Source organism: Callionymus lyra, chromosome 12, assembly GCF_982586985.1.
Source record: "Callionymus lyra chromosome 12, fCalLyr1.hap1.1, whole genome shotgun sequence".
Classification (NCBI taxonomy): domain Eukaryota; kingdom Metazoa; phylum Chordata; class Actinopteri; order Syngnathiformes; family Callionymidae; genus Callionymus; species Callionymus lyra.
The window spans coordinates 14,609,032-14,631,458 of NC_141829.1; the positions used below are offsets into that span (position 1 = coordinate 14,609,032).

A 22,427-nucleotide genomic window follows, 5' to 3' on the forward strand; every position below is an offset into this window, starting at 1 on the left:
CGGCACCCCCTTCCCTGCCATTACGCTCCACCGTCTAATCCAGATCAAGTAGATTATTATAGTAATCTAGTTTACCGGCATACGGTCTGTAACAACAGTCGGGTAATCCCTGTAAACACCCCTGACAGACGTCTTGTCATGCCCGGGTTCAAGTTTATCCTGCGCTCGGCACCAGTGAGTAAACACGGCGTAAGTAGTGTGTGGGTGGACGACTGGTTTGAGACACCGAGGGACACAAACCATGCGGGAGTAAAAGAAAAACAGAGGGATTACGTGATGCTTTTTACGAAGCATCTGATGATGATTGTGTAACTGTCACAACAGAGCGGGGCCAGAGGACGCCGTCTGGGCTTCCCCTTCCTGTCACAAGGTCTCCCCAGTGACCGCCTGCATCCCTCCCAGCTGCTCATCTGCATCACAAATCCCCCCCGATCAGATCCACGGACCAGGTGGTGGGTCGGCCAGGCCTCATGAAACCGTTTGGGAGAGAAGACACTGTATCGTGATACAGCTTTTTATTTTTTAAAGGCAACTAGATGGCCCTCTCAGTTTGAGGATGACGCCAAGTTTCGTTGAATTATCAGATAAGAGCCAAAGATTATAAAGCAGAGTCTAATAATGAAGACACTGTATCATAATACAGTGTTTCATGAAGCCTCATCGACCCATCATTACAACAGCCTGAAAAATGAACGCATCCAAATCTAAAACTGCATAAAGTATAACAATATAGTTTACTCTATAATTGAGCTGGCAATGTTTCTACAAATACTGTTGACAAATAAAAAACTTCATAGATAACTACTTCAAATACAAAAAAGAAAATATTGCCTATAATAACTCAGACTTCTGTCCCCTATCCTATTGACCACATGAATTTCCAGGTTAATAAGCAGCTACTCATCCAGGCTCCATCAAGGTTTCTCCTCCGCAAGAGCTTTGAAAACTTGATAATGGAACTGATCAGGTCTGATGTGAAGTATTCTTTAAAATGTATGGATGTTCAGAAAAAAAAAAGACTGGAAAATATTAATAATAATGCAAAAAATACCCAACTGTTACAGCCACACAACTATTTCTGTCGAGTACTTCTAGAAAGAACATTTAAGTTGATTAACCCTCGTGTTCACCTTGACCCAGAAACAACACAAGGGATACCACAAACAAAATAGTGTTTAGGCCACCGAGTCACCTTGACCCACAGATAACACAAGGGATACGACAAACACATTCGTTTTCAGGCCACCTTGACCCAGAGATCGCCAATGGCTTGGAATATTTGGTAAGTTTTCGATTGGATCTAACAAGTCAATGGAACACCAAGTGTATTTGTTTTCGTCATCTCATCCAGATGGAAGAAAATAAAGAAAAGGTGAATAAATGAAGTGCATTAATCATAAGATGAGGAAACTCATCCATCATCAGTCTTCTCATCATATCAGCTCATCCATCTCTTGAAGGATTTCAAGGTAAACCGCATCATGTAAAGACGGTTCCTGGTGAGCATCTATTCACATTAATTCCAGAGTAATCCATCATCCAACTATCATCTCAGATCAGGAGTTAGACGAAGCAGAGACGATGTCCAGATATCGATCTCTCGATCTCTGAATCAATATCCGCTCCGGCAGGTTCGAGCTCGTCCTCCTTCGATGAGCGTTTATCTTTCTCTAAGGTCACTCTGCTCTTGTTAATATTTTACTAAATCTGAGAGATTTTCCGTCCAGAAGCCTTTTTTTTCGTAATCCATCCGTCATCGGCGTGCCAAACTGCTCTCGGGGTAATGTTACCCCCACATTACCTGGAAGGGGTTGGTGGGGGTTCGAGTGCACATCTGTAGATTTGGTTTGTCTGGAAAAATCCAGACTTTTCCACCAAAAAAAACCTCTGTCTGGGACATTAAACACCGTCGAGGCCTTCGTACCGGTCCTGCCGTGACTCACCCTATATGATTGGTCCGCAATGAGATTTCCAGTTCTCTCAGGACTTGCGTCGACTCTTGAACCCTCCGCCTGAATTTCTACAAGAAAAAGAGAGAGAGAAGTTGTGGTTATGATACAAAAGAATGCTTTGAAAATGAGCGATTAGACGGACATTGAATCAGATAAACTTTAAAGAACGTTCCATGATAATGGTCGAGTTGACTCATTGGAAACATTGAATATGGAGCTGATCCCGTGATCTTGTTCGCCGCTTCTGCTTCTTTAAATAAACGCTCAACCCTTCTTCTCGCCGTGTGATAAAATCAAGCAACTAATTGGCCGCCCTGTTGACCCTCTTTAACACACACACACACACACACACACATTCCTTGCTGATGGAGCTTTATGTAGACGTTCTTGGTCTCGAGCGAATGAAAGGGCTGCTGAAAACGTGAGCCGACTCATCTTTGCCTTCATCAACAGACGGGACAAAAGGCCCTTCAGGCGGTTACATAACGGCAGCAAAGTAGATGAACAGCGAGACCAACAAGCTTCAGTGGGAACAATTGGAACATCGATTTTACCCCTCGAGGGCCCCACTTTTTCTTGCTTAAATAAGCACATATATGCACGTTTTTTTTCTTTTTAACAGACCCCCAACATTGTTTAATTATTCAGTTGAAGTCTAAAAACATTACAGTTTATGGGTAATTACAGTTAAAGTGTCGCAATTAAACTTTAGATGGCAGCAGTCATTACGTCCTCCACATTTAAGAGAAGATCAAAATCCTGTGAGATCCCGGCGATGACTGAGGACGAGAGGATACAAAGACTTTTAAAGCAGCTTTTAAAGCTGATGTTTGGACATATTTTGGTTTGAAAACAAATGAAAGCAGTTACGACTTCGTCAAGAGTCATGTGGTTTGTAAATACTACAACATTAGAGTCAAGTACTGGACAATACTACAAATATATACTTGTTACTACACTATCACAACACCAAAGTCAAGTACTCAACAATACTAGACATATATATATTTAAGAATATGAAACAAAATAAACTGTGGATGGGTTTAAAAGAGTATATTATTATTATTATTATTATCACCACCTTTATTTTATGCATCGATTTATTATGATTTGTTGTCATGTCTTAACTTATATTTTAATTTTTTGTTTTATGTTTTTTAAAACTAAAAGTATTTTAAATTTGATGGAAGAAAAAAAAATGGAAGGAAAAAACTGTTAAAAAATATTAATTTACTGTAAAAAACCAGGGGTGTCACACACAATTATACAAAGGGCCAACATATTTGAGCAAACAAGGTCAGGATCCAAACTAAATGTGTATTTACAAAACGGTCTACGTCTTCACTTCTTTACATGTTTTATCCAAATGAAGTTTTCCCTCAAGATGCGTCGGGTCCAGCGTCACATATTGTATTTTTCTTTATTTTATCAGGGAGGAAACAGCTCCATGTTTAACCCTTTTATAACATCCAGAGGCATGAGGTCTGTTCCCACACACCCCTCTCACTCCCGGGTGTCTCTGGGCTTTGGGCGGTGTGTGTTTTTGGCACATGACGAGATGAAAAACAGAGTGTTTTTATTAGGGAGTCGCCCTTTTGTGTGTATGTGTGGAGGAGCGGGAGCATATTTCGGGGTTCTGTGCCGGCTCTTTTTTTCTGAGGCAAAACCCCAGCCGCTCTCCCTCCCTTTTTCCCTCACCCACCACTCCACACTAAGTACTACCAGCTGCTCAGGACATGAGAGGAGGAGTGGACAGTGAGGGAGAAAGAGAGGGTGAGGACAGCATGAGGGAGGGATGGAGGAGGAGCGAAAAAAAGAGTGTAGAAGGGGGGAAAAAAAAAAGAGATTTTAGGATAGGTCATCCTGGAAACAAATCAATGGTTGATACATTCTTGGGGACTTGTTGGATAGGATCTCTTCCTCCGCGGCCGCCGATTGGCCGAGACGAGGCCCAAGGAATGCATGCAGACGGCCTATGGAAAGCAGAGGCAATGACCTCCAGCTCTCTCGCTGCTGCACAAAGTGGCAATTGTTTGAGTTGGAAGAAAAAAGGGGGATGGAAAGCAGGAATGTAGAAAGAAGCCCATAACTCTTTCTCTTCCTCCGTGCTCCCTTGTCCTGTCGTTTAGTGTCCCCCCTTTTCCTCCCCATAACCTCCTTGTTTTACTTCTCTTCCATGCAGTCTATGCTGACCCCTCCTCTCCTTTACTTGTCCATTCAGCAGCTGTGCGTCTGGCAGACAGCATGTTGAGAAGATCCAAGATGGAGAGTCATCGATTCTTAGGAGAAGTGAAACCAGGCCGGAGAAAAGAAGGGGGTTCACGCACTGAAAATGACTGGTCTTTACTAAAAGTGAAAGACGCTCTGTACTCTAGTGCGATGTAAAAGCAATGAAATGAGTTATGCAGGAAAATATCTTAAGTATAAATAAATTAGGAGAGAAAAAATGGTTCAAGCCAATTCTAAATATAATACTTTAGTTAATGGAATTGTAAATCATGGAAAAAAAATAATGTCATTTTTTTATGGCTCAAGCAATTGTTCCAAAAGTTTTTGGTTTAAAAATAGGAACCATCCTGATTTACTGCTCTGAACTAAACAAGACTCCTTATTAGTTTATAACTGACCCATGTTGTCCAAGTTAATGTTCTGTTTAAGGCTCCAACTCAAAAAGCAACAGTCGGAAAAGGAAAGTGTCTTAAATGATTTGGTACCTAATGTTTTTATGAATAAATGATCAAATGACACCATTTTATGATCCATGACATGCATATTAATTATATGATGGTTATCATAAGTTCAATTGACATAATAATTTTCAAATGAACCACATAAACGATGATTTACAATTGTATATGCATGATGTTTACAAGCAAAATGACTGATTTTAAGTGTTAAAATAAAAAGATAGGAACAAGTAAACAAATAAATGCTGGTAATAACTGATGATTTCTTTGTTTTAATTTGATTTTTTTTGTGTAAATCAGTCAAAGAAACTGGCATGTTTTAATAACTAAAGCATCAGATTTTCTGACATGTTTTTTATAGATTTTATAGTAATAAAAATTGGTGCAATTACAATCGTTACTTATCTTCGTAATATTAAGGTTCGCAAAACAGGAGTTTGTTATTGTTTGAAAGCAGGATATCAATCTGTCTCCGGGCTGATAAAAGAAAGATTAATGAAGGTTCCAGCTCGCAGACCTACTCACATATTGTTAAATCGACAAGGTTTCTGTTTGTTTCGTCACAAAGTTTTGTAGTATTCGATTGTTGAGATCAACAAATGAAGAACTTTATGAAGCCAAAAACAGATCAATGGTTGAACCACAACAACAAACCATTTCTTTAAAAAAACAAAAACTGTTTTATTTCTGACTATATAGAGCTCTTCCCTCCTGCTCCTGTTCTAAACAGATTCAGCAAATGTTTCCAGTCGAGCCTCTCTCCCACCTCATCACAATCACATGCCTCTGAGCTCATCACTTCCTTTTATCAGCGACGGCAACGATGATGTCAGACTTCAGAATCGAACCGAACGGAGGAGAAAGGGGGCGACAAGTCGGACTCTTTAAGTGGCGAGAACCTTCTGCCGCCGCACGTATTACGGAGGCGATCCATCACTTCTGCTCTATTAATAATGGAGGAGAGGAAAGAATAAACAGAACTCATATTTCCGCAGATCATCCAAGAATGTCATTTTCGGGATTACAGCCGTTCGCTGCATGACATGCCGCGGGGTCTCTCCCTGCACAGCTGTTACTGCGTAATGTTATAATTACAAGCACTAGAGATTAGCAGATGTTATGCTTGGACAATAATCCCAACTGAAAAGAAAATGTTTGCTTCAGTGCAAAACGTCTTTTCCTGAACATCAAATAAAATAGCAACAACTCTTATTTTTTATATCCTTATCAATTAGACACCACGTGTGGGAATTTTCACGAGGTGACCACATGACTACATTCATCGGTTTAGAAACTTGACGTGCGATAAACTCCGATCTGGATCTCCAAAGGGAACTGAAGAGCTCGCTAGAATAAAAGATACATTACTTTCCTGTCAACCTTGAACAACCCCAGAGTCACAGAGTTCAGATAACCAGAGAGGGAAGTAGCTCGACGGTAACGCCAACAAACCTTTTTTTGGTATCTTGTTGCAAGATGATTATTCGAACAAATGTCACACTGTTCTTCGACATTGTGTTCTGATGCCTCCTGTGCTAACAAAACATGATATTTATCATGCTACATTTCACAGCGTATTGTTTGGACAAACACAAAATAGATTTATGAGCACTTGATTTTTGAGAATTAAAGAGACAGTTCACCTCAAATTAACCATCCTCATGTTGTTGTCAAATTGATATTATTTTCAGAGTAATCTGTTCCTTTTTAGGAGTTATAGACAAAAATGCATGTTGTCCAAAAAGACACACTTAAAACATCCAAATACCTCAGTGTACCACCAGTGTAGACTGGAAGTGCTCACGGTACTTACCCAGCGTGTTTCCCCGTCTGGTGTGCATGTTATTTTTTAAACTATAGCTAAAAACAAGCTTAAAATATAGGGGTTTTTCCGGAAGAAAATGAAAAACTCTATTTTCCTTTGTTCGCTTTTCTAAAGCAAACTATTAAGTAACGCCATAAAACAAACTTTTACTTAAATAAATCTTGGTGTTCCACGGAAGCATCCTTAGATATGATTATCCAAGCTTAAAATATAGTTTTTTTTCTGGAAGAATTACCTCAATATATCTAAATTAGAATTACCCTAGCTTCAATACAAGAGGGACATTACAGACGAGCAAAAGGGAGGTATTTAGAAGTTTTTAAGTTTGTCTTTTTGGACGAAGATGACGACCTATCCAGGGACCTTGGGACAATCTCTGGTTGTCCTCTCGGATATCTTCATGCGTCACACGCTCAACCATCTGGATGATGGTACTTATGTTGACATTAAACATTAGCGTCCTGGACATCTCACTCGCACTTCCCCAAAACAAGCGTGATATGAATATATCTTGGAAACGTTTTCATGAGTGTTGTTTCCTTCTCAGTGTTTGCATCTGCTCAGGTACACTAGTCCGGGTCAGGTTTGTGCAGGTTCACGCTGTCGGCCGCAACATTTGAGATGCAAATTTTTCAGCCGGCGAAAAAGAAATCAAATTATACCGGCATTGTTGGTATTCTGGCAGAGTCCGACAGTTAATTTGTTTATCGCCGAGTCCGGTCTCACAGCACTCCTTCTCTGCTCCCAGGCTGACGCGAAAAACAACTTCATTTTGGCAGCTCAGTGGCCTCCTCCTCCGCCCGTCTGCTTCAGAGACAGAGGCGGCTGCTGGGATGATGACACAAGTCTCTATCATGTTGCTAAGAGACCTCTTATAAGTCGTGTTGCTTTGCTGCCAGGAGATGTAACTGAATCAATTAGAAGAGCCGGACTCTGCCTCGCAATCTCTTGTTGCCTTTAATTCCTTTGCGGGGTTTTCTTTTCGCCGATACAGTCCGAGTTAAATTGTAGTGTCTTGACATAATCTTGTTATGATTTGACGCTTTAAATAAAGTGGAATTTGATAACTACTTATTATTTACAGATCGACAGAGTTTCATTTAGGAAAATCTGCAACAAGTTAGTTTTGTCCTTCTTTTTAAAGATACATTTATGTTTTTGCCATTTTTAACATAAATGAATATTTGGAAAATCTCATTTAAAATAAATACATTTTAAAATATATTTACTTCATCACTTTATGAGCAAATTTTGTAGAAATCTTTTTTTTTCATTTACAATTTGTGCAATTAACTTGCACATGTGGCTGTTTATTATTGCATTTTTATGCCAATGAACAGGTTCAATGTCCAGGTATTGTTTTAGCTGGTGTGGTAGGACTTAGACAACTAGCAGGTTTTCACACTACAGTTTTGAGTAAGAATTGAAGTCAGAATAATGATTCACACACTTGTCAAGGTGTGATAAAATATTGATATACTTAAACAATTGGCATGTTTTTTTCCATGTTACTGTATCAGTATCCAACACCACTGTAAAATATATTTTTTTAATTAAAAAATAACGTAAAAATATTCACTGGCTTTGTTCATTTTTGTGTTGCAATTGAATCGATAAATGCAGCGGCCATAACGTCCTCAAGTAACATTTAGATACTGTGAGATCCTGGAAATGACTGAGGACGAGAGGATTCAGTCGACTCCAGCAGCTTTTAAACCTAATAATTCGGCATGTTTTGGTTTCAAAACAAATACAATCAGTTAAAACTTTGTCAAAAGGTCTGCAGCACCAGAGTCAAGTACACGACAATACTACACATATATCCTTGTTACTACAGTATCACATTCTATTGTATCCTTACTACCGTAATAGTGATACGGATCACATCGCCATATTCTTGCCAACCTACTTCTTTCCCAAATTAAATGCTTTTCCGATACATTTTATAAAGTAATTAACAGTCAAAAACATTGCAAAAATGTCTTTAATCATCCTGTTCTTTCAGGAGATATTCTACTAGAAAGCCCATGTAACTCTGGACACAAATGTGGAAGGAAATAATAAAAAGTTAAAAGACGAAAACCTGATCATTTCCTAGCTCCTGAAATTCTCCATCTTGGCAAATCCTATAAAACTAACCAAAACTGAGTCCCAAGTTTGTGAACTCAAGTTCCCTCTGCACGCATCCTGGATGAGATGACAGGTCTTGGAGGGGAAACATGGAAAAAGTCTTGTACATAAACAGGATAGCATGTTAGCGAGGGATCTCACCTTTCTTGTGACTGCCGGGTCCAGATAACTGCGCAGCTTCTGGATGTAGGTGTGAGGCGGGTTCTTCACTTGGAATCGCTCCTGTTAAAGTAAAAACAACGAGTATGAAAATGTGGATAAAAAACACAAGGAACGGTGGTTAAAACCAGAAAATAGTATTAATCAAAATACAATTTGAAACAAACTTGTGGTTTACTGGGTCAAAAACCCAATCACCAGAAAAACGAGATTCTATTTCTAAACTTGTCTTATTCTGTGATATGGATGAGTTGGAAAAAAATAAATAAATCACATACATTTTGAAGGATAAATCAGGGATTTGAAGGAATATGGAATCATTTCCTAAAATATCTATACCAAAATAATCCATCTCAAATTCTGAAGGATTAGATGGAGATTAATTGAATTTCAAATTAAAATGAACCCATTTTTCATGGCGGAAAGAGACAATGAGAAATGTAAAAGTAAAATATTAACCTCATCAATATTGCAAGAGTCCTTCATCATTTTCCCTTTTTTTTAATATTATATTTTGTAATTATTTTAATTGGTGATGGACATGTTGGATAGACGCATAATTAAGTAATTTAATTTAAAATAAAAACATGTTTTGAAAAATAAATCCTTAGGAATAAAAAAGAAACTTTTTACAAATGTAATATTAATTTGCTTATTCTTAATGTATTGAGTATCCCTTTAGAACCTTCTATAAGATTAAAAACCAGTCTCTACCAACGCCATGACTTGCTGTTAAATGGAAAACTAAAAATTATGTTTCCCCTAAATTCACTGAAAGATAAAGCAGGTGGAAAAGTCAAAGATCAAACACTGACACAGATAACGCACGCCATCCACCCATCCCGTCCTATTGTGCTCCAAATATAAACAGGAGAGATTAGCGCTAATTCAGATCAGTGGTGGCGAGCGAGACTCAGTATTTAGATCAGGCTCAAGCACTTCACAGATTTAAAACATCACAAAAAGGTTCTTTAGGGGGAAAATCTTTCAATTGCTGGAACTTCAATATAGAAACTCCATTTTCCTCTCTTCGCTTTCCTAAAGCAAACCATTAAAGTAACTACATAAAACAAACTTTTACTTAAATAAATCTTCTACGCAAGCATCCTTAGATATGATTATCCATGACTTCACGTTCGTCGCTGCCAGAGTTTGCCTTCTTAAATAAACAGGAAAGCCGACGGTGTTGTCAGGAAACAGACGCTTTTATATAACCTGTTTAATCAGTGAGAAACCACTCGGTTAGATAATAGCCACAGATTTTAAAACAACATGAATAAATGAAGTAGAAAGGTGGATAAATAAACTTTAAAATAGCAACACTAAAATATTAAAACAGAGTACTTCGCTGTCTAATGAGGTTTGCGGTTTCACAAAAAAAAAAACATTTTCCTGTTACTCATCTGGTCCTCGTTCACACTTGCGGTTTTTGACCGACGTCAATATTTCATAAGAACCTTAAAAATGTCTTAAATCCCTTAATATTTCAGACTCCATCGTCGTCGCTATGGTTACAGGGAGGGATTGACTTGGATGGGTAATAGTCCTCATCGCCTATGGCTAGGTCATGTCGCTTAACGTTTGAACGGTCACAAAAAAAAACTATTTTTTAATTATAGACGTCAAATAAGGTCCAGACAAAAAGGGTAAAGAAGGAAGGAGGCCTTGTAAACACGGATAAAAGAACACAAGATCTCTCTGTAGATTAAATGTTCAGATACCAGTTATTTTTCCCCAACTTTTTCCGCAGGCTTTCCGTAAGACGGATGAGTTCCTGTGATTTTACTAAATCTCCTCCAGCATCTCCGACTTAGCCGCTGGTCTGCAGCTATTAGCTGCTAAGCTCAGCAGAAATGGAAAAGTATTTAGTGGTGTGATACGCATGGAAAGTTCTGAGTGAGCCCTCACGAGTGATTGTTGGCGAGCTGTTTTTTATTTTTAAACCTTTGCCACAAAAAACTACATTTGTTCAATTTCACATGGAGGGAGAGAGATTGGGTGGGGGGTTATAATAACAACTTTGAGTCAAAACTCACATAGAACTATCTAAAACAGATTGGTTGGCTCATATCAAAGTAGATAAATGTTATAAATGTCAATAAAGATGCACATTTTTAAGATAAGATAAGTAAACAATTATTGATTTTCTTACATTTTCTCAAAATTCAAAAAGTGTCTTATAATCCGGGGCCTCTGTGTGAATTCCAATGACACCTCAAACCAGTTTTATGTGGTATATAATGCACTCAAAAATATTGGTTCTCTATCAAGTCTCTTTGAGTTTACCACGTTTAAAGTTATCTCCGTCAAGTTAAAGTCAGTCAACTATATGCACTTAACAACAAAAGCCGACCCAACTATTCCCGGGTCAACAAAGTTATAAGACATTATGTACTTCACTATGCTAAATAGACCCCTTCATTAATATTGCGCCTTATAATCTGGTGGGCTTTATAGTCCAGAAAATACAGTATACAGAGACTTCCAATACGCTCACACTATTGAATGAAAGGAATTTGCTTGGTGAGTGTTTGATAAAGGAGGACAAACAAAGTATAAAAAAGGATAAAAAGACAACATCACACTCTTCCTGGTAAATCTTTGGCCCCTTATTTGACTCCCTTGGTTTAAATAAATGTTTTAAAACCTTAAACATGACAGATAATGAGAATAGAAACTGGTCAAAATAGAAAGTCCTGGATCAAGAGTCATGTTTATGTGCTTGTGACAGAGCAAGCGTGCAGCTGAAGGATCTTTTGACTGCTGGTCAACGGTCGTGCGGTTTTCCCTCCCAGGCTGGTCGCCTTCTGGGTCAGTGCCTATCAATGCAAGTGTGTGTGTGAGTGTGTGTGTGGCTGGTCGTCTTGATCTTTCATCCGGCCTCTCCTCTGCCAGTGAAACGGGGCTTGAGTGCAGCCTTCAGAACACAGCCCAGTGCACGACATGAACCGTCTGCTGCTTCCTACGCCGGGCCAGTAATGGGCCAAATTATTTAACTAGATAGCTGATGTGTGCATCCAGCTGTGCCTCTTATCCCACCAGAACACTCAGTCGGCGCAAAAAAAAGCTTAAAGTTGCGTATGCTGTGGTCACGACACGCAGCAGGGATATGGCCTGAAAAACTATAGCTAAAGACTTTTTTGTTTGTGCATGACATGCATCTCCACAAGCATCAGTCACACAGCAGAATAGCCATTATGGTTTCCATTAAATCATTTATTTTAACTCTTTAAATTATATTGTGCTCATAAATACACTGCTGACTTGTGGTCAATGTTTGTTCCACATTATTTAGTGCGTTTAGATTATTTAAGCATCTAAAGTTGGAGTTTTTAGTGTTTAAAATCCAGAAATAAATAGGAAGAAAAGAAAGATTCTGGCTGAAGCCTTCGTAAATTTGTGAAATCTTTCATATATATATATATATGGACAAAAAGTACATTATTTTTGCATCTAGAAAGTACACTTCTAGTTGCAGACCTGCCCAGCACAAATCACTTGTGTCTATGTGTCAAAGCAAAGACTGCAGGAAGCATTTCATTACAAGATGTAATTGACCATTTAGAAATCATATTTAATTACCTATTTATAGGCCAGTATAATCATTCTGACTGGCAAACACTCGGAATACCAGAAATTAACATGCACTGAAATGAAAGGGGTGTAGAATAGCAAACCATTTCGACTCATCATATTCAAGCATGTCTGTGTTGTTGTTGTACTTGGACAGAGAAGCGTAGGTGATGTTTACCTGATCACAGATAAGCTCCCACTTCTTCTCGTTGTCGTACTGTCGCAACAGTCGAGCTTTGTCCGGCGGGAGATTCATGGAGTTCTGAAAGGTGGAGAGGCAGAGGTGTGTCATTACTACATCATTATTGCAATTTTCTGTTGAACACTATTGTGAAATACATTGGAACGATGACTCGTACTGTTGCTCCAAAGAAGTGGCAAATTATCTTTTTTTTCTTTAGAACTAAATGTTTACATTTAATCTGGGACATGGCGAAGCAGTTACAGAATGGGTACATATTTTTTCAGAAAAATCTATTTTTAAAATACATATTTCATTTAAAAACTTTTAAAGGTGATAAACAAAATGTGTATGAAAGTGAAGTTAACTGCCTCAGAACTCAACATGTTTGCCTCCCTTTTGTGTCCTTTAACATCTCCAGACGGACTTGAATAATATCTACATTTTCATTTTTAATTAAGAAAGGTACTGGATACAAATTCATCATATTACAAATTCAATCATATTAAACCAAGGTTGACCGATGGTGTCAAGTGTCATATTCCAAAACAAATAGAAATCAAAAATGAATATCGAGTTTAAATAATATATTTAAAAAGTTGGCAGAATGACGAGATATAATGCAGTATTTTGAATTATTATCTCAACTAAAAGAAACTAAATTCATGGAAAATGGACACTTTTTCATATGGAGTTTCAAAATAAAATGTGATTTGTTGGATCATCTCTAGGTTGTTAAACAAACTGATGGGATGTCCAGCTGACAGACCAAACAACATTGTTATTTCAGAGAAGAGGGAGGCAGCAGCGAACCATGCACTCTGTCAACATCGACCGAGAAACTGAATTAGTATTCGACAGAGGCAGAGAGTCTGTGATTGTTGCTCTAGCGAGTGCAGGGAACTCGGAGTCGGGACACCTTAAAATGCCAGCTTACGTAGGCAACTTTTAATTGTTTTGTCGAGGAATACATGCGTTGACTTTGGCTACTTTGAGTCCGCCAGTCAAAATATCATTAAAGTCTGCCGTTTGGAGACTGGCTCTAATGGCGGAGGTGTTGACAGCCTGTACAACATTTGGCGTCGTGTCCGTCTCAAGCTTAAGACCAAAAGCGTCTACCAACACCATCCTAATTTTAATGAGCTGTGACCAGCTCGCGGCCAGTTTGGCTCAGGTTACCCAACGACTCAGAGTCCATTTGTCCAGACTGTGAGTGATGGACCGTGAAAAATAGGTCGCAAGATGTAACAGCCGAAGAAAAAGTAGCACAGGTGTTACACTGGGTGTTGAACTTCGTTTTTCTTTTGTGGCAACGACCAAAATGCTTCTGTAGTTATTATGAAAACACGCTTTTCCTTCGCTACAAAGATTCGGTACCTACACATGACTAAAACTTTTAGTGAAAAGCCAGTGAACATCAGATTGATTTATTACTTTTAAGCAAGTGGTCTTTGGCACTGAAATGTATACGTTGTTTTTGATTTAAGAAAAAAGCCCAAGCTGAACATTTGAACTTTAAATTTGTAATATGTGTAGTGTCATTGTCTTTTTGTTAGAATTGTATTGGAAAAAGGACCATCTAGGAACTGGTATCGAAGTAAAGGATCGGTACCTGTACCAAATACTTTCGATAGATACTTGGCAGTACACAGTAGCGAGGTTTCAGTGAAACTATCGTTAGCTACCAAAGGTTAGAATAGATGTTAAGAAACTTTAAAAAAAATACTGTGGATAAAAATATCTAAAAAAAAAGGGTTGTTGAAAGAGTTTGATCTGAAACTCTTCTTTATGAGAAGTATACCGTTTTTTTCCTTCAACTAATCGTACATTTCCCAAAACCAGAAAGGCAGCACGGAAGCTGAAGCGTAACAAGTTCAACACCTATGGTTTGTTTAAATAGCCGTCCATCACTGATTAACTGGGGGCGACGTCGCTGACAGAAACGTGTATTTACGAGAGCCTCTAATGCTGTTGAAAGAAGAACCGAGTGTGTGAGAAAAGTATATTTGCAAGGCTCTTTCTGACAATACAAAGGAGTATGACCAGTACAAGGGAAGATGCTTGTCTTTCTTCTTAGGTATGCACAGTTAGTTTGACAGGTACGTGCTAAAGAAATAACTTGAAATGTTGTGGGAAACTGATGGTTAAACTGATTGCCAGACACAATACAGAAGAAAAAAAAACATGTTAACTTCAACGTTCATTGCACAAGAACACTTTTCCCTCATCAAAAACATTCTTGAATATTTGTCTGCTTCTCCTTATGGATATTATAAACACCTGGGGATTCACTCAAACACTCCCACCTTCCTGCTGGAAAAACATAGCAGATGCCTGTACATTAAATAACACGATCAATGTTGTGCATTGTTTCTCTCCACTATGAAAGAACATCCTCTGTTTATTCAGAGTCAACCTTTAAACAAAAACATGTCTTCTAAGGGTGTGTAGCTAGTAAGTACAAATGTACATACATAGGCCTCACTGTTCTGATTTATGTCCACAGAGCTCCTCCATCAAAACACTAGCTTAACACGTTATAGTAGACGTTGATGGGAGCCTTTTCACAACAGTTAAAACATACATTTATCAATGAAAAGTGGGTAAGAATTCTTGCGACTTGCTGCCGTAGACTGCCGGCTAAAGGATCTTTTACCACCAGCCAGTGCATCAAATGATGTTACAATCCCCTCTGACCCGACACACAGACGTATTAGTGTCCATGCATCCTCTCATTAAGCGGCCTGACTGGCGAAAAAGTGGTAAAAATAGAAAGTTGGATGGAAGCCCGACAATTACCCTCCACTTTCCTGGAGGTCTGCAAAGGCTCGGTCACAGCTGGCTAAAAAGAAAAGTGTGTGTGTGTGGGGGGGGGGGGGGCGGCAACCCACAAGTCATGCCTTCTTTGTCATGGTGCTGTATGGCTTTTAAATAAACAATCACAGTTGCTGACTCATGAATTTAGAATCTTACCATTTATTTTTAAGGGAACAATGGATTATAATAGGACAAGTTAAATGTGGTCAATCCAATTGAACTCCTGTTAAGATCGTAAAGACATTATATGCATTTATACTTAAACTTGACTAGTTTTCAAAACAAACTAAGTAAGTAAGTTAGTTTAAAAAGCCCTTAAAAAAAGGATTCCACTGTTCGTGTTCCTGACTTATAGAGAAATGTGTCGTCGTCTTTAGTTACACTTTATTATGAGATGATTTGTCCTGAAATACTACTAGTAATTTTATATTTGAAAATGTTATGATCATTCATAGTATGCACTATATTGTCCCTTTGTTGAACCACCATTTTTAAATCCCTTTTTTTTTAACGAAATAAAGTATTTATGACACTTTTAATAGAATTTGCTTGACATCCCCCTTTCATTTTCCCCATTCAATGATGTAACCCCGTTACATATTTAATTTCCATCGCTGCTGATGACTGTGAATCAGTGCCATTAATAAAATACTTAAGTATGTAGTTCTGTATGTCCATTGTTAAATGTCCACCCATGCAAAGACCGCAGAGAGAACAGAGGAAAATTAAATTCAAGATTGAATGGAGAATCAACCAATTCAAGCACAATGGATCTTCTATCTTTCGAGTAAATCATCTGGAAAAAAACATGCTAAAATGTTGAAGTAGTAAGTGTGAAACTGTTGGCCTGGAAATTATTACTGTGCGTGTTACAACAAGAGATATGATGGAGAACAGATTGTTTGAAATTGCACAACACAAATGACTGGAAAAGTCACACCAGAGATATTTAAAAGCAGCACAAGTCGGTCTTCATTAGCACAGCGACTTTAATCCTTAGTATTGTGGAGGTGGGGGGGGGGGTACAGGTGTCCCCCCTGTCTGTGCCCAGATTATCTTGGTAATCCCCAGGACCCCCTGTCTCGCCTCAGCTACCTCTTTCATCAAGATAGAGGTGGGTATATTTATAAAGCTGTTTCTCTGGAATGGGCCAAATGGTGGGTTGAGAATGTTGGTGTCTTCCCCCTTATTTTCCATATACAAACACATTCCAGGAACATTCCAGGCTCAGAGGTTTACGGTTCATGTCTTTCATCACGTCGAGCAGAGAGGGGCGGGGGGGCGGGATACACTTATCTATAATGATATTCTGAATCCTTGTCAGAGTAACCTCATTTCATTCTTTTATCTATCAAGTTATTTTCACTCTCCACAGGCTTGAGAAGCTTGAATGATTAACGACGCTGTGAAAACAACTGTTGATGCAGCAGCTGCAGGTGATACGACTCACATTTACTTTCTCCGCGGTGAAAACGATTTTCCCCCGAAGGCACTTCTTAGTGAAACCCAGATGTATACTGTTAAAAATACATTTGATCGTTTATTTAGTTACTCGTTAAAGACCAGGATTTGTTTACATGATGCATGAGATCATTATCGCAAGATAATGCTTCTTTTCGGTTGGATGTTTTTTTTCCAAATGCAAGACACAATATAGAGATGTTTTAGAGCAGCAGGATGTTGTCCAAATAAAACAAGTGATGCATGAACAGCTCCAGCCAGGCCAGATGTTGAGTTGCGAAAGTGTGCGGACCAAGGCGGAGTCCGTCTTGTTCCAGAGCGTAGAAGAAACAGGAAAAGCGGTTTATGGGAAACATAAACAGTAGTTCCCCAACGTAATGAATATACCATGAAATACGCGTTTTCCACCGGCTTTAACGTTTACCCCGAACAATTAATGATGATCTGTTGGTAAAGTATGTTTGTGTACAAGCTATAGGAACGACGGCATTTGAGGACAGACAGACTTTCTCACAGATATAAATCCACTAAATCCATGCGCTTGACTGTCAGAGATGTTCCCACTGAAAGAAAACCAGATGCCTGTGGATTATTTACTGTACAAAAGTTCATCTCCATCCTCGCACGGAGCTTAAGATATAGAAATGTATTCCATCAAAATCCCGATCTCCTTCAGGAGTTCCATGTATATTTAGGAAAAGTCCCACACAAACTGCAGAAATAGTCGTTTGTTGTGTACTGGTTTCATCATAGAGGACCAGCCATTTCGTCGGTAACTCCCCAAAAAGTCGATTTCTCAAGCCTTTACCACTGTTTTACAATTTAAAAGACATCGCATCGTGAGACGAGATGCCATTAAATCAACACACACTAAACTATAACAGGGATAGTTACAAATCTTGAAAGAAGTTTCACAAAATGTTTTGGTCCATAAACCGTCCTCACTTTGTTTTTATAATTATACAGACTTTTCTAGTTTATTATTTGGTACATTATTCAAATAAATGATCATATTCCAGTTGTCGCTCTCATGCACTCAAATGATTAGAATAAAAAACCTTGTAAAGTCTGAGTCACTGTGTTCTAAAGAACTGTGATGATGTAAATGTGTGTTCAACTAAATCGTTCAGGAATAAGTATTTCCACAAGATCTTATAGTTGGACTGCCTTTTACAAATTTCACAAACAAACTATCTTTTTTTTTTAAAGCATCTGTGCAGCCGCTGATAAAATACTTCAACCTCACAACGAAAGTTCTTGTTCCCTGGTCTAACGTGAGGGGGGGTCTGAGTGTGGGAGCCACATCCCTGTCTGGTTTCAGCCTTGAAACAACAGACTGTTGTGTTGTCTAGTGGTCATGAGGCCTGCAACAAAAAGCCTGCGAGTAAAAAAAAAAAAAAAAAGCACAAAAGTACAGTCAAATGAAGCAGGACCTCTCATTCTGTGCTGCAGATGTTAATTCTGGCACGGTGACACATTTCCTTTGGACTCTGGGCGAGTCAAGAGGGAGCATATGTCCCGAGAACAACAAAAACTCTCAGGAAAGAAGCTTTACAAAGAGCGTGAATGCCTCAAAGAGTAACTTGTAGATGGGACGGAGGAACATTTAAAAGAACTTACTTAGAAGGCGTTCGTGCTATATCACAATGAATATAACACAGAACCTTAGCATCACCGACAGAACATTACGTACAATTTAAGTTAAGCTAAACACAAAGCCAAAGCACATTGTAAAGCGCTTTGAACCTTTTCAAAGCCAAGCCTCATACAATACGTTATATGTTTGGACTAGTTTGAAGCCAAAGTTCTACTTAGGTTCATGATTCCAAAATTGCAATCAAAGACAAGAACAATCATCTACATCATCAAGTAGGTTTTCTCTATAACTTTATCAATGTTTGAGTCGATTGGGAAAAAAACATGTGCACCACTTTTTTTGGATTGTATTTTATCAATTTGTTTCTCCTCATAAAGGAGACAGCCATTCAGTGTGAAACTGTAAATAGATAACCCTTGGGTCATCTCTGGGTCAAGGTGACCCAAAGGCCCGGAATCAAACTTATCTTATGCATATGTCACAGTACAGATTGGAATCCAGTAGAATCTGGAATCCTCCTAGGACAGATTGGAATTCCAATATTCAGATACCAGTTAAGTTCAGTCTCTACTAGTAGAGATTGGAATTCACTAGTGGAATCTGGAATCCTCCTAGGACAGATCAGTAGTAGGATTCACATTTGTGCTATACTATACTAGTCTAAATAGCTTCATCTATAAAGTCTTTACTAGTTGGATTCCAGATCCTACTGGATTACAATCTGTACTTTTACATATACATAATAGGAGGAGGTGGTTCACCTTGACCCAGAGACAACACAGGGGATAACAGAAACACATTTGTTTTCAGGCCTTTGGGAAACCTTGACCCAGAGATAAGGAAAGGGTTCAATGTGTGACGACACATGAATGTCGAGAAACAAATTGAATTAAATAAGTTATAATAACTAAAAAGTTAAAAATTAGTATTTCAGCACTTTCACAGAACACTGTGACGGTCATAATGAAGAGACCAATCCAATTATACTGTTGATGATACTGTTCATCTACACATCGAGGCCTGAAGTCCGCATTGCTCTAATTGGAAATTTAATTTAAAAAATCAGTTTTCAATTTACCCGAAGCCTATCCTTCCGTCTACTTATGCCACCCACGCAACTGAACGGGAAATAAAGCAAACTTGCTTGGACGTCAAAAGTGAGAGCTGAATGAAGGCCTGGTGGTCTCACAAGAGACCTGCTGCTGCATACTCAACACAGCCTTCTTTTTTCGGGTTCCGATTGACAAACACCTCACATCCCTCCGAGCGACGGTAGAAGCCGGGGGAAACCGAAACCCTGTGTGTGGCTCAACACCGCGATGGCTAATTGGTGGCACAGCAGAGGCACATGTCGATACACAAGCGTATGAACACGCATATCGGGGGTATGTGGGTCGGCCTCTCGCAGCTTGCCGGGTCTGGGTCCGGTGCCAGGCTCCGTCTTGGGCTCTCTCCGCAGAATAAAAAGCAGCTCTGTTCCCGGGGCCCAGTTGCACTGGATTCCATCACTGCTGGCCCTATGTTCCACAGACAATAACATTGTTGTGGTTTTTAATGAAGAGTCAACACGGAGAAAATATCGGAGGGTGCGACGTATTTGCATGCTGTGAATGTCAGAAGATTGATGGGTCACTGTCTTCACTTAAGACCTGAACAATAGGAAACACTGTACAGCATGGAACAAGACCTGTTCGTGTTTAGCTTCATCTTCCTGTTGCCAAAGTTGAGCAAACCGTAAAACTGACAGATTCGACTCTTGGCTGGTAAAAAATCTTCTTAAGCTTCAGATGAGAGGATAAATCAGGCCTGATCCGTCGATTCAATAAATCGCTTGCTGAGAAATCTTCCTATTTTATTGATATCATCATCATTTGGGGGGGCAAATATCGATACATTTAAGTATTGCCAATTCTTCATTACTTACCATGTATTGAAATTCACCAGCACTGTATCAATATATTAATTTATTTATTTTATTGAGCTTTAGAAAACATTTTATTTCTATCATTAAACATGGATGGTTCTTATTCCAATAGAGTGTGTATTACATATAATGCAATTAATTAAATTCACAAATAAAATCATTATGGAACCAGCAAATCCTGAGAGATACCCTCAAATACTGAGGACAAGAGGATACAGTCACCTCCAGCAGCTTTTGTTTGGACATATTTTGGTTTCAAAACAAAGGAAAGCAGTTACAACTTTGTCAAGAGTCCTGTTGTCTGTAAATTCTGCAACACCAGAGTCAAGTACTCGACAATACTACAAATATGTTGATGTTTCTATAGTATTGCAATATACCAGAATATTTATAGCTATCGTGTCACCAGATTCTTGCCAATGCACTCTTAAACACGATATTGATCGTTTAAAAAAAAACCTATATCTTCTTAACGTTCTGGAAACGGTCGTCTTCAGCGCATCAACAGCATCTGACTGTTCAGGAGTTTTAGCTTCGGTTCCCCCGAGAATAAAAAGTAGCGACAGCTCGTGTCGCTTCATCATCCTTCAAACAAAGCAGCTTATACGTAATCTGTGTTGGCTACTGAGAAGTGCACGTTCAACGACAGCTTAGCTCCTCAGTTCCCAGATGGCATTTTAAAGCAAGAAGAACAAAACGCTAATAAAAACTTCCTGAGCAGCGCCGACACGAAGCACACGGTTCTACAGCGTGTGATGGTAGGTAGGTGGCTGCCGGGAAGTGTACGTGGGAATTATTTCATTAAACATCAGCGCTGCGGTGGGCTGATAGAGAGCAGCCGACGGGAAGCATTAGCTGCATTCCTGGTCCGCTCAGTCATCCCGCCTGTGGCTCAGCGTGAAGCATATGGAGCTCTGGACGAGTGACTCACGGGGATTCACTGTAATCGCTACACATCCTTGACTTAGCACACGACACGGCTGGAGTGATATAGCATTAGCTTCATGGTATATCGAGCCGAAGAAATACAACAAATGGTCAGTGGCAAAGGTCACGTTTGTGATGAAAAAGGTATACTTTAAAATATAAATTTTTAAAGAAGACATTGTATCAGGAATTTTATCACAAAACAAAATTACTTTTTATTTTGGTTCATATTAAGACATTCTCCTAAAACAGATACTGAAAGTTTTAACTAAATATCACAAATAAACTTCCCAAAATAACATTCGACTCCAATTGTGAGGCATAAGATTCAATAAATCCCTCAGTTTTTCGCTTCAAACTATTTTACTAAAAGTGTGGCAGACGAAAACAGACACAGTTTTGCGTTGGTGTCACCATCCTAACCCTCAAACGATCACCATTTGCGTTTGTATGATGCCCCCAAATCCAAGGACAAGGTCACATGCATACAAGCCACATCACGGAAGTGACCTCGCATCACAATCACAGCAGTATTTACAAAAAACAGCCCTTGGCTGCTGGAATTCCAAAGACTTTTCACTGAGAAATTCTCATTTAAAGTAAAAAAAAACAAAAACAATGATGTACTTTCAGACACACTTCCTGTTTACACAAAAATCAAAAGAATTTGAAATTTAATATCACCATCCTTCCATCTTAGTTTTTTTAATTAAACTTTGTTACTTTGGCCAACACAACAAAAGGTGTAAAGGAAATAAAATAGAGTTTGACTTATTTTCACTGGTTTATAGATTTAATTTTTGAGTAAACTTGACTTAAATGTACATCCTGATGTGTCAACAGTCACGCGCTAACGTTACGTAAGAGAAAATACAATATATTTTTGAAACCAAACAGATTTAAGACGGTAATAATCAATAGAAAACCAATTATATTTTCTTTTTGTGTGGTCTGGTAACAAAAGAGTCACAGTTTACGCAGTTTTGGAAGTCGCTATTAATAAAATGGATATGTGGTAAATTACCAATACTGTAATAAGTTAAGCAGCTATATTGCTGACTTTGCGGTTTTCAGCGAGACGACAAAAAGTAGTTGTAAATAATTCTTGCTCATTAACATCAGTAAAGCAAGTGATCACCAGCTCTTCACATTCATCAAGACAGTTTTGCATACTGTAAAAAAAAAACCCACAAG

At 38.7% G+C, this 22,427-nt stretch overlaps 1 protein-coding gene across 6 annotated transcripts in view; it reads right to left on the reverse strand.

Annotated features, from left to right (window-relative positions):
- fmnl2a (formin-like 2a) overlaps positions 1-22,427 on the reverse strand; it is a 54,344-nt gene that overhangs the window by 28,058 nt on the left and 3,859 nt on the right. For all 6 annotated transcript variants that reach the window (XM_087803445.1, XM_087803443.1, XM_087803442.1 and 3 more), the window contains exons 2-4: positions 12,505-12,588; positions 8,736-8,816; positions 1,944-2,020 (exon numbers count right to left, since the gene is read on the reverse strand). In XM_087803445.1, coding sequence (XP_087659571.1) covers positions 1,944-2,020; positions 8,736-8,816; positions 12,505-12,588 — 242 coding nt within the window. The remainder of the gene's footprint in view (positions 1-1,943; positions 2,021-8,735; positions 8,817-12,504; positions 12,589-22,427) is intronic.